This window comes from Purpureocillium lilacinum (genome assembly GCF_023168085.1).
Source record: "Purpureocillium lilacinum CBS 284.36 DNA, scaffold_1, whole genome shotgun sequence".
NCBI classification, from domain to species: domain Eukaryota; kingdom Fungi; phylum Ascomycota; class Sordariomycetes; order Hypocreales; family Ophiocordycipitaceae; genus Purpureocillium; species Purpureocillium lilacinum.
In genome coordinates this window covers 5,981,095-5,992,239 of record NW_027072111.1, presented here as the reverse complement: position 1 = coordinate 5,992,239, position 11,145 = coordinate 5,981,095, and the positions used below count along the sequence as shown (strand labels likewise).

General features: G+C 59.6%; 4 protein-coding genes across 4 annotated transcripts; 1 reads left to right on the top strand and 3 right to left on the bottom strand.

The window, feature by feature from the left end:
- Positions 1 to 2,472: 2,472 nt before the first annotated feature.
- Positions 2,473 to 3,389, top strand: PLICBS_001440 (Rho GTPase protein rac1; the record flags this gene model as incomplete). Its single annotated transcript, XM_065599828.1, has 5 exons — positions 2,473 to 2,487; positions 2,564 to 2,596; positions 2,663 to 2,721; positions 2,787 to 2,967; positions 3,030 to 3,389. The coding sequence occupies 5 exons, from the start codon at positions 2,473 to 2,475 to the stop codon at positions 3,387 to 3,389; spliced, it is 648 nt and encodes a 215-aa protein (XP_065455900.1).
- An 830-nt stretch (positions 3,390 to 4,219) lies between these two features.
- On the bottom strand, positions 4,220 to 5,462 carry PLICBS_001439 (uncharacterized protein; the record flags this gene model as incomplete). The annotated part of the gene is made up of 2 exons (XM_018317493.1): positions 4,220 to 4,430; positions 4,612 to 5,462. The coding sequence occupies 2 exons, from the start codon at positions 5,460 to 5,462 to the stop codon at positions 4,220 to 4,222; spliced, it is 1,062 nt and encodes a 353-aa protein (XP_018183018.1).
- Positions 5,463 to 8,702: 3,240 nt separating this feature from the next.
- Positions 8,703 to 9,627, bottom strand: PLICBS_001438 (uncharacterized protein; the record flags this gene model as incomplete). Its single annotated transcript, XM_018317495.2, has 4 exons — positions 8,703 to 8,990; positions 9,053 to 9,098; positions 9,159 to 9,336; positions 9,399 to 9,627. The coding sequence occupies 4 exons, from the start codon at positions 9,625 to 9,627 to the stop codon at positions 8,703 to 8,705; spliced, it is 741 nt and encodes a 246-aa protein (XP_018183020.2).
- A 434-nt stretch (positions 9,628 to 10,061) lies between these two features.
- PLICBS_001437 (uncharacterized protein) lies at positions 10,062 to 10,936 on the bottom strand (the record flags this gene model as incomplete). The annotated part of the gene is made up of 2 exons (XM_065599827.1): positions 10,062 to 10,823; positions 10,874 to 10,936. 2 exons carry the CDS (start codon positions 10,934 to 10,936, stop codon positions 10,062 to 10,064), a joined length of 825 nt encoding a protein of 274 aa, XP_065455899.1.
- Positions 10,937 to 11,145: the final 209 nt, after the last annotated feature.

Genomic DNA, 11,145 nt, shown 5'->3' with positions numbered 1-11,145 from the left:
CGGGCCCGTGATCGGGGCAACGGAACGAGGCGCCCCAGCGTGGCGGTATCTTGTGGTGTAAGCCGACGCATGACGGTAGGCAGCCGCAAAGTCCGAACAGTCCACCTCGCCCTGACAATTTTCACTGCATAATGGCGGTAATAAGCCGGGGCGCTCTTCCCGCGCCTTTGGCATCTACATAATTAGTTGAATCATAGATGAAGGGCGGCCAACAGTCGCCGCTTGACAACAAGTCCACATGCACTTACAAGCATCGGCCTCGCGGTTTGGCCCGGCGCCACGTGGGCCCGCGACCGAAGAAGCACAGGCTTGCCAGCCCAGGGAGCGAGCGGGTTTTTGCGGCGTTTCGTTTCACGTCTCGTTGGCAGTGAGGCAAACACTGTCGCAGGACGTGCGTCAAGTGGTTCGCTCCGGTGAAGGCCGATGACAGTGCGTCGGCAGAAGGCCAAAGGGGGCGCCACCCCCAGGGACGCCGCCTAACAACACTCCGCAGCCTCCTCGCGCCAGTCTGTTAAGGCGCCACGGCGTCGTCGCCCAAACTGCTAGCTTGTCGCGCATCCCTGCCTCCGACTTCTTGCCAGGGGCGCGACATATTGACAGGCGGCATCGGCGCCCTCATTGGGCGTACAAACGACAGGTCTTGGACCATGTTGGAGGCTGCTTGCGCGGGCATTGGACGTGTGCATTGTCGCGTTCCGCCAGTTCAAAGGTCACGAGCAAACCATGCGACGACGGCGAGCATGACATGGTAATAAACAAAGAGGGCAGCGCTTGCGTGCCTTTGAGAGAGCCCCAATGGCGAGGACGCAAGACGTGGCGGAAACGACGTGGCGGAAACACGTCAAACATCCGCGGGCCATGAGGAACGCGGGCTCTCTCGCCTGCCTGAATCCGCGACTCTGTTGGTGCAACGCCCGGGCCGGGGCAGTGACTCGGGCTCATGCCTCGAGGCGCCGGGCTTGCGGGAACGCATGCGGGCGGCGGGCGGCGCCATTTTTCTCGGGATGGACGTGTCGTGACGCGAACGCGGACGGACGCGCCGCGGGCGCAGAATGAGGCAGACGGCGATGGGGGGAAGTGTAGGGCTTGCGGCGGCGTCGTGGGCATGCAATATCAGGGTACAATGGATAAGGCGCTGTGTAGCACGACAATCTCACAGTCGAGCAGCTGCGTTCAAGGTTCAAGGTTGGCCAGCCTCTTGACCGGTGTGAGCCGCTGCGCTGCCCCTGGCAGGGGAAGCGGCCTGGAAGATGCGTGGAATCGCAAGTACCCGGCGCGTACCTCTGTGGCGCCGCCCACTGAGATCAAGTGCCACAACCACGACTACCACCACCACCACCCACCACCACCCACCACCAACGAGAAACCGCCTCGGCGCGTCTGTCGTGGTCGCATCGTGTCGCGGCTTGAGTGCGAAAATGTGCATGCGCCTCAGCACTCACGTGCTTGACGGTTCTGCTTTGTTTACCTCCCTTTGTATGCCGTGGCTTGCCAGCGCGCGCGCGCGACACATTGGCGGGGGGTGCGTGTCCAGTTGAGAGCACGCGCTGTTGCTGTTGCTGCTGCGGCTGTTGAACCCACAAACCCCCTTTCATCGAGCGACTGTAAGTCTTGTAGCGCGCGTGCGCACAGGCACAAGCTGGAAGCATCGTCAACACGCGGAGCACTGCGCACTCGCGCCCGTCACCGCCTGCGATTGGCAATCATGCGATCGAATGCACTCCACAGGCGGACAGGGGCGGCGCTAGCGCACCCCTGCGCCGCCGACAAGAAGCGTGCAGAGAGCCCTGGAGCCCGTCAGGCGACTTATCAGCCTGGAAGCGCCCGCAAGCTCCCGTCAGGCAGGTCCGCCGACGAGCTGGCAAGCAACCCCTGGGAACAAAGTACCTCTCAAGTATCGGCCGCCCGTGCATGGCTCACAGCAGTCTTCCAGGCCCCCCAAGCCCACCCAAACCGATGGAAGGGCAGCCCAGCGTGCCTCATCAGTGGAGGCAGCACCAGCGCAAGCCCCACCTCACCTCGCCTCAGCGCCCCTGTGTCCCTGACATCTGGCCGCCGCCCTGGACTGGCTTCCTCCATTGCCTGGCTCCTGCTGCTGCCCCGGCGGCCCAGCTCCGTTCCGCTGTGTCAACCAACCATCCGCTGTTTCTGACCTTTAATGCAGCCTTGAAACCCACACAACCTCAACCTCCAACCACAGACACACCTCGACTCCTGGCGCCCCTCACGACCGTCACTTCGCCCGCTGGCCAGCCCAGCTCATCCATCACTGTCCTCGCCCGCGTCACCAGTCTCGCATCAACACAACCATCGAACGTGCATCCCGCCTTCTCGTCGCTGCTGCCCGCTCGCAGCTCGTAAACAGCGCCTCCCACCTGCTCGCTCGGCCTTCCCCTCTCCCCGCCGACCTCCTGCCTTCCGTAACCCGAAACGCGAAGCTCGACGCCCTCGCTCGCGACCAACACCGGAACCATGGCCCAGCCCGGTGTCCAATCTCTCAAGGCAAGCCTCGATACAGCTTTTGCGCCTCAATATTGACACTTTTTGCTGACTGCTCCCCCAGTGTGTCGTAACCGGCGACGGTGCCGTCGGCAAGGTCAGTCCGCCGCGATCCTCGCCCACAGCGACCTTGGCCGCCCCGTGTCGACTGACGCCTCGCTAGACATGCCTGCTCATCTCATACACGACCAACGCCTTTCCCGGCGAATACATTCCCACAGTGTTGGTCCCCTGTCGACTCCTCTGCTCGTGGTGCTCTTGGCTAACGTTGGGCGGGCAACCTCAAGCTTCGACAACTACTCGGCGAGTGTCATGGTCGATGGCAAGCCCATCAGCTTAGGTCTGTGGGATACTGCTGGACAGGAGGACTACGACCGACTCCGACCTCTGTCGTACCCGCAAACCGACGTCTTCCTCATCTGCTTCTCCATTGTCAGCCCCCCGTCGTTTGACAACGTCAAGGCCAAGGTGCGCACTGTCCATTGATCCTCGCCACACGTGATGCAAGGGAGCTGACGTCCGCCACGCAGTGGTACCCCGAGATTGACCACCACGCCCCGAACATCCCCATCATTCTGGTGGGCACCAAGCTCGATTTGCGCGAGGACGCCGCGACGCTGGACTCGCTGCGACAGAAGCGCATGGAGCCCGTGTCGTACGAGCAGGCCCTAGTGTGCGCCCGGGAAATCAAGGCCTACAAGTACCTCGAATGCTCTGCCCTGACGCAGCGCAACCTCAAGAGCGTCTTTGACGAGGCAATTCGGTGGGTGCAGCGTTCCATGCTCATGCGCCAGGACTGTTTGTGGCTAACCAGTTACTGCCGCAGCGCCGTGTTGAATCCTCGACCGCAGCCTTCCAAGTCGAAGAAGTCGAAGTGCTCAATCCTGTAATCGTCACCCGTCGATGAGCCCGCCGCCCTTGCACTATACCGGTCCACACGCGCGACGATATAGGCGAGGCTCACCGCGGCGGCCCCCGGATTTCTCACGCGGCGTATCCGATCAACTACAGTGTTCATTGATACCGATCGGCGGTTCTGACTTGAAGAATTAGACGGCCTATGTAGCGCATGGTGGAGCGAGAGCGGCCCAGGCAACTCCGTCTTCCGCGGGCTCGGTTGCGAGTCCTTAGATTTATCGTGTCATCGTTCTGCGAAGGAGCCCCTTTAATGCCTCTGCCGGGCTGTTTGGCGGAGCGGTGGAATCTCCTGGTCGAGCGCCCCGACTGGAGAACGCCCCGATCTGACGGGGCCCGCTAGCTGGGGATTGCAAGGTCTGGGCGTTGGAAGATTTGCTGCTCGCTGGCGTCTGGCAGGTTGATTTTGCATCCCGTCTTTTCTGCCATGTCTCTCTCTCTCTCTCTCTCTCTCTCTTCCTAGTCTCAAGGATATCCCAAGCTTTTTTCCCCTTTACGATTTGTAGATAGCACGCATATGGACGCTTGTTTCACGTTTGCGAATGCACGCACGGGACCTCTTGAAGTATGTCGATGCCCCAAGGCTACCTGACGCAAGGTGGTCCAGGGCACAGCACTAGTCGTCGAATGTCATGTCAGATTGATCCTCGTGGGGTATCGTTCTATACTTGGCGATGCGCTTTTTGTGCTCTCAACGGTACCATGACCCCAAACGCCCAAGAAAAAAGAGGAAGGAATTCATGCAGAAAGAGTGAGCGAGTCCAGCGACGGGCAGAATTCGCCGCAGGCGTCTCGGTCTCGTCACTCAGCGATGCCCCAAGCGCGGGTTCCTAGCCAGCCGGCTGGGGTGTATGCTCTCGCTGACGCTCTGGCGCTCCTTCTGCGCGCCGCCGCCCTCGCCGTTCTCCTTGGCCGTCTTCTCCTTCTCGATGCGCTTGGCGCGGTTCTCGTCGAGCTTCTTGTTCTTGGCGATGATTTTGTCCTTGCGGTGCTTGGTCTTGCCGCCGCCGCCGGCGCTGCATGGTCGGAGGTCCAGTCAGTATACGTATGTGCAGAAATATGGATGGCGAGAGTTGTCGGAGAGAGCGAGGAGCAGCAGCAGCAGCAGCAACGTGTGGGAAGAACAGTGAAGGGGGTGGGTTATGAAGTGAGGAAGGGAGGGGCGAGAGGAGAGAGGAAGTGTAAGAAAAAACTCACGTCAACTCGACGTTTATCTTGCGCGCGGCCGACTTGCCGTCCTCAAACGACGAGTGGTGGAACTTGTCCAGGCACGTGCGCATCGTCCACACGTTGGCAAACTCGACGAAGGCGATGCCGCGGCACGTCGCGCCGCTCGTCGTCGTGTCGTCCCTCTTGGTCAGGCACCGCACCGACACGGGGTTGAGCGACGCAAAGTGCGCGCGCACCGTCTCCTGCGTCGCCGTGTAGGGCAGGTTGCCGACGAAGACGATGTGCCGGTCGGGCTTGCCGCCGTCGCCGTTTTGCTTCGCGCTGCTGCTGTCGTCGCCGTCGGCGGCGGCGGTGGTGGTGGTGGTGGGCGTCGAGGTCGAGGTTTCGTTGTCCTTCTTGTTGGCCTTCTTGTCCTTTTTGCTCTTCTTGGGCTTCTCTTGCTCCTCCGCGGCAGCACCCTCGGCGCCCTCCTTGTCGGCCTTCTTCTCCTTGGACTCCTTCTTCTTGCTCTCCTTCTTGCTCTTCTTCTCCGCCTTCTTCTGCTCCTTCTCCACATCCGCATCACCAATCACCGCATCCTCGGCCTCTTCGCCCACGCCGTCATCCTCCTCCGGCAGGTCCTGGAGGTCCTTGCGCTTATCTTTCCTCTCCCTCCGGCTCTCCTTCTTGTCCTTCTTCTTGTCCTTTTTATCCTTTTTATCCTTCTTGTCTTTCTTGGCCTTCTTCTGCTTCACCTCGCTCGCGTCGTCGTCGGCGGCGGCAGCGTCGTCTCTCCTGCGCTTCTTGGCCGGCTGCTCGTCTGCTGCCGTCGCAGCGGCCGGAGCCGGCTTCTCCTCGTCGTTGGTGGCCGCGGCCTCGCGCGCGCGCTTGCTCTTCATGATGGCGGTCGCTTTGTGGCGCTCTCCGCGGCGAATTGTGTGGCTGTCGTTGTGGAAGGAGCTGCCGCCGAAGAAAACGAGTGAAGCTTGAGGTGTCGCGACAGAGTTTGGACTTTTCTCAGAAATTTTGGCGGGGCCATGCCGCCGAATCCACAATGGACCCTTGCCGCTCATCCCAAGGCGGGCCCAAAAGGGTCACCCCAGGTCCCCAAAAAATTCCACCTTCAAGCGACAGGTCTGCATTCACGCACTGCCAAGCCGCTACAATGCCGTTTGTGACATGGGCGACACTTACAGCGAGTGCAATGTAGCAACAATTCGGCATACGCTGCCAAACACTTTGCCAGTTTGTTGGAATGCCCACGCAATCTTTGCATTGGTCTAAGCCTCTACCCGCGAAGAAAACCACGCCGTTAACAATGGCAATGCACATTCCCCCCAGACAAATATTCCATACAAAAGAAACGGCAGCATGACAAACTGCATATAGCCACTGCTCGATTAGCCCGCAATTGTGCCACCCAAAAAGAAGACTGCTAGACCGACTGCAAAGTAAAGCGCAGTTCGCAGCGGCTTCCTTGGTGTGGCACTCCCAGTTACTATCATTGGGGTTGCCTCCACCATGGCAGCCGTTTCGCCCGCTACCTCGACAGTATGCATCGTCCCCTCCACACGCTTCAGTGTTGAGGGCTCGCTTCCAAGACTCTCAGTGCTCAGACCGTGTGGGCTTGGAGCAGTGAGCTCATCAGCATGTGTCAAAATATTGCCTGCGAGCTCTGTACCCTCTGGAGGGTTTGCAACGAGCGCCAGTCCAGTGGGAAGTGGCGCATCCTGTTGAACTACCACCACCGATGTCTCCATCCTGCCGCCAGCGCCGAGTGAGATGATGGTGACTTGAACGACACGGGCCTTGGCCTGAGATGCTGTAGCTGCGGGGCGCAAAGGCGCGTCGTCATAGTCGGTGCGTTGCGAGTCTCTGGCAATGCCCTCGTCGCGACGTTCCGTGGCAGATGCAGCAAGGACATGTGTGGGTAGTTGCAGCGACGGTGCAAGGAGGGCCGTGGTGGGTCCGTAGACATATTCTTGGGTAGTTTCGCGTGTGGATGCCGCATGAAGTGTGTTGGTGGTACCGGTACCAGTGTTGAGTACAGTTGTGTGAGAAGAACTCGAGATGCTCGAGCCGTAGAGTGGCGGCGTACTGAGAAACGAGTACTCATTCAAAGGAGGGAGATACGCAGGAGGCGTAGACGGCGCTGTTGTATACTCCGCTGGCCCTGTGGTGAGAACCACGCTCTGCGAAGAAAAACTACTGGACCGAGAGCTCTCGGTATGACTTGTTGAAGTCGTATTGATGGTCGCCTGTCGGAGAGAAGCTGAGCCATGGGAAGGTTGCGTGTGCTGCGTGCTGGACGTAACTGCAGATTCGCAGTCCGTCGACACAAGGCTAGTGGTAGTCGAGTGATGCTGTGTAGAAGAACTCGATGTGGTAGTTTCATCGGTGCATGAGCTGGAGCTCAAGCTCGTACTTGATGTGAAGGATGTACTCGTGTAGCTAGATGACGAGTTGGAGCAATGACCGCTAGAAGCCAGGGACTGAACGGAGGGAATCGTGCTGGTGCTCCATACAGAACTTGCCGTCGGCAGGCTGAATGGCATCGGTGGCGTCGGGGTCAGTCTCAACATCTCTTCGGAACAGTCAGTGGACTCTGGTCGAGACGTGGATGAGACGGTTCCAAAGGTTGTTGACTGTGTCAGAGTGGAAACCGGAGAAGTAGTGGTAGTAGTGAGGCTAAACAACGAGCTGGGCTCGTCACAATCTCTCGTCGACAGTTGAGTTGTTTGGCTGGGAAAGTTGCCAGAGTCAGGACTAGTGGTTGACAAAGAAAACTGTGCAGATGGCTGGCTGGCATAAGTTTGAGTCGGACGAGAGAAACTTGGAGCCCCTGGGGCAGACTGCGTGCATGGGCAAGCAGTACTCTGGGCTGCCGCGGAGCCTGACGGACCTTCTGTTGAAGTGGACAGAGTCGTCGATTGACAGTCAAGGTTCTCGGTAGGGCCATGCCTGCCACCATTTCCTTGTTGGAAAGTCCTTGACACCGGTTTCGTCGAGAAAGAGTAGTCGCTGCTGCTTGCCAGGGTTGTTACGCTTCCCACGTTCGAAGACCCATCTGAGCCCAATTCGGGGTTTGCGAAGTGCGTGCCGGCCGACGCGGGAGCTGGAACGGACAATGTGACCAGGCCATCCGGGCCGGCCCGACAGTTGAGTTCGATGGAGACATCGTGGTTGAACGTGATAATTGAGGGACCGCCCACGATAGAAGGATTGGGCAGAACAGGTCCTGGCTCTGTTGGAATATCCTGTCGTCTGACGAGGTCCGCGCGATGGACCTCGATCGGGTGCAATGGTCGAATGCTGGCGCCAAGGGCAGAGCAGGTAGAGATGGCGAATCCAAGAGCGTCGCCATAACTGTTGGAGTGGCAAGAATCTACCAAGCACTGGAACAGGGTCTGTGGATGCCGTTCGTCAGTACTGAGCCATATCTGGGAGACTATTCCACACTCACCCTCTGGGCTGTGCTGTCGTGGCAGACGAGGCGCATCGCCGCGAGGGCGGTCTGATTCGACGAAACAGGAGTGCAATCAACGACACATTCTTCATTTGTTAGAACTGAGCGTCTCACAAGTGAGATGTCTTCGTACCTGGGGCTTTCCCTCGGGCGTTCACCTCTCTCGCAGCGAGTGCTGCAAGAACAAGGCTGCCTGCGACGCTTGTCTTCATGTTGCCAGTGTGTCGACTAACTGGATAGCGATTTGAAATGGCTGGTCGTAATTAACGATAGTCACCAAAATTGGGAGAATGAGAGATGGATGGAGCGGTGATCCAAAAAACGAGTGCAGGGTCTCCGAAGACGTGCCGGCGGAGCTGAGGGTGATGCGATGATTGTTGATGTCGTGGAGAGGAAGCGAAAGGAGAATACGGCCACGTCTACCATGTGGGAGGCGACGCGGCACCGGTAGCAACAGTCACGGCAGGAGCAGCCATCGACAGGCGAGGTCTCGCCTGGCACCCATGAAAGAAAGTGCAATCCGGGGTTTCGCGGCGTGACGCACCTTCTCACAACGCTTAAACACACGTGAATAAAGTAGCAGTCAACTGCAGAGCGACGGGCCGCTCTAGAGACAGCAAGTGCCCTCTATTTCATGTATACACCATGAACCGCACAGCCCTTCCGCGGGTATCTAGTAGAACAGCAGCGCCAACGGCTTCTTCTCGTCCACATATCTGTCCTTGAACTCGTCCCTCACCAGGAACCGCGCCAGCGGCATCATCGTATCCTTCATGTCCAGGACGCCGCGCTTCTTCTGATCAACGTGCGAGGCGTCGACGACGAGGCGCTGCAGGTTGTCCAGCGAGAGCGCCCCGTTGTCGATGAGCTCCATCAGACGCGCAGGCGTGCCGACGCCGATGCCTGTTTTCCTGTTCTTGAGGAAGGTGACTTGCTCCTCGACCTTCATGTGCTTGGCGAACTGTGGGCAGGGGTGAGCAGGCGCGCCCTGACGAGTTGAGAGGGGGCTGGGCCGCGACGTACCAGTTTCGCCACCACGTTGTCTTTGCTAGAGAACTTGCGGACAGCTCTGCAGTTCGTCAGCTCGGCTACTTCCGGTGTGTGAAGGATGAGGCGATGGCCAACGTACCTGACAATGTCCGCAGCCCTCAGGCCTGCGCCTGCGACAATGAGCGTGTGCGGCGCGCCTTTCTTCTTGGGCGCCTTGCCCAGGCTTGCGGGATCCTCTGCAAACTTCTCCATGAAGCCGGGCAGGTGATCGAGCGTCCTCGTCTCCTTCCACTCCGTTGTGTCACGTATTGAGTTTGCTGCAGCAATCGGTTAGCCAGGGTGCCTTCATTGGGGAGCTTCCTAGGAAGGCGCTGCTCACCCGAGACGGTCAGGTCTGACAGCTCGACGGAGCTGAGGTCGCCGCCGAAGCGCGTCAGCTTTTGGGCGAGGTGGTCGGCCAGCAGCTGGTTGTCCATGCGCGCGAAGAGCGTGTTGACGCCGAGGTCCATGTCGAGAAGCTCGTCATCTTGCTGGGCCTTGGTCTTGCGCTTCTTGGTCGTCTTTGCGGGCGCCGCTGGCTCGGCGGCACGCTTCTTTGGATTCGACATCCTGCCCGGTGACCTAAAATATATAGGCACGTTGGGCAACGGGCGTCGTGTGCGTTGTGTGAGTGAACACTGCCGACGAGATCTTTGCAGAATTGAGCAGATGACATGCGGTTGAAGCCTCTGCCAGTTCCAGGGTCTTTTTTCGAGGTGGGGCTCCCGGATCCGTCAAGGTGGCGCTGGTGGCGTCTAGTGCCCGTGACGGTGCGGCATCACCTTGGTCTTGAGCCTTGAGCTATATGATCCAGCATCGAACATTGAAAAGCAGATTAGAACACTATTCAATTCACTCCTAATTGGTTGCTCTTGCTACGAAAGCTGCTTGCGAGCGCAAAACTCCAAACGCCATACCAGAAGACTTGCGGCACTACCGCCCCCTTGCGCTGCTTTGAAGCCCGTCAAGCAAGACAGGGAATCGGCCCGTGTCCGCTGAGCATCTAGAAGATGCTGTTGACAATGTTGCCACCAATCGTCGCGCCAGCACCAAAAATGGCCGCATTACCCAGCTTCTTGCCAAACTTCTTTCCGTACTCGCCAACCTTGTTGTCGCCCTGCTGCCCTCCAGCCGGCTGTCCGCCCTCGGCGACGGCCATGGGCGGCACGCTCGAGTTGTAAGGGTTCTGCTGCTGCGGGGGGCCCTGCGGATATCCGTACTGCGGCTGAGCTGGGTACGCAGCGCCGGGATAGGGCTGCTGGGCCTTTTCCTGGTCCGGCTCGACGAGCACGTAGTTGCGCGGGAAGATGCCCTCCTGCCCGGTGCGGAGGTTCTGCCCCATCCACCAGTCCTGGTTCATGTACTCGTGCACGGCGATCTTGTCGTCCTTTTCGAAGCTGACGTCGCGCGCGTCCGACGCGCTGTAGCGGTATATGGCGCGGGCGTGGGCGATGACGGGCTTGCCGCTGCGGTCGGGCACGTTGGGCGGGGGCGTGTCGTTGTAGGACGGCGGCGCGGGTGACGTCGAGTTGATGCCGAGGTTCTGGAACGCCTGCGTCGGGGGCTGTTGGGCCGGGGGAGGCGAGTTGCTGTTGTTGTTGGGCGCCGGGCTGCTTCGCGCAGGGGCGGGGGATGCGTTGCTGCTCGTCGCGGTGCGGAGGGGTCCGTGGAGGGGGGATTCGTCGGGCAGGGCGGCGTGAATCTGGTCGAAGACGGCCTCGTCGATGACGCCCTTTTCTAGCAGGTTCTCGAGCTCCTTGCGCGGCTGTCAGCGACGAGAACATCCGGCGCCTTGATGGCAAGTCGGTGACCTACTGTCTTAATGTTGCGGAGCGACCTGTTGGTCTCCATGATGGTCTGGCGGTCGGCCGACACCATCGTGACTGGGGGGCCGCGGGCCGAGCGGCGTCTCTCGTTTGCTGTCGGATGGAGGATAGGAGGATAGGGCACGTCGTACTCGGTTGAGCGTGGAGTGGATTGTAGGATGGGAAATCACACGAGGAGCGGCGGGTGGTGCAGAGGGGATGGAGGCGCCAAGTAACTTTAGTAGGAGTCGCACTGAGGCTGTGCCGCTGCCAGTGGAGCCC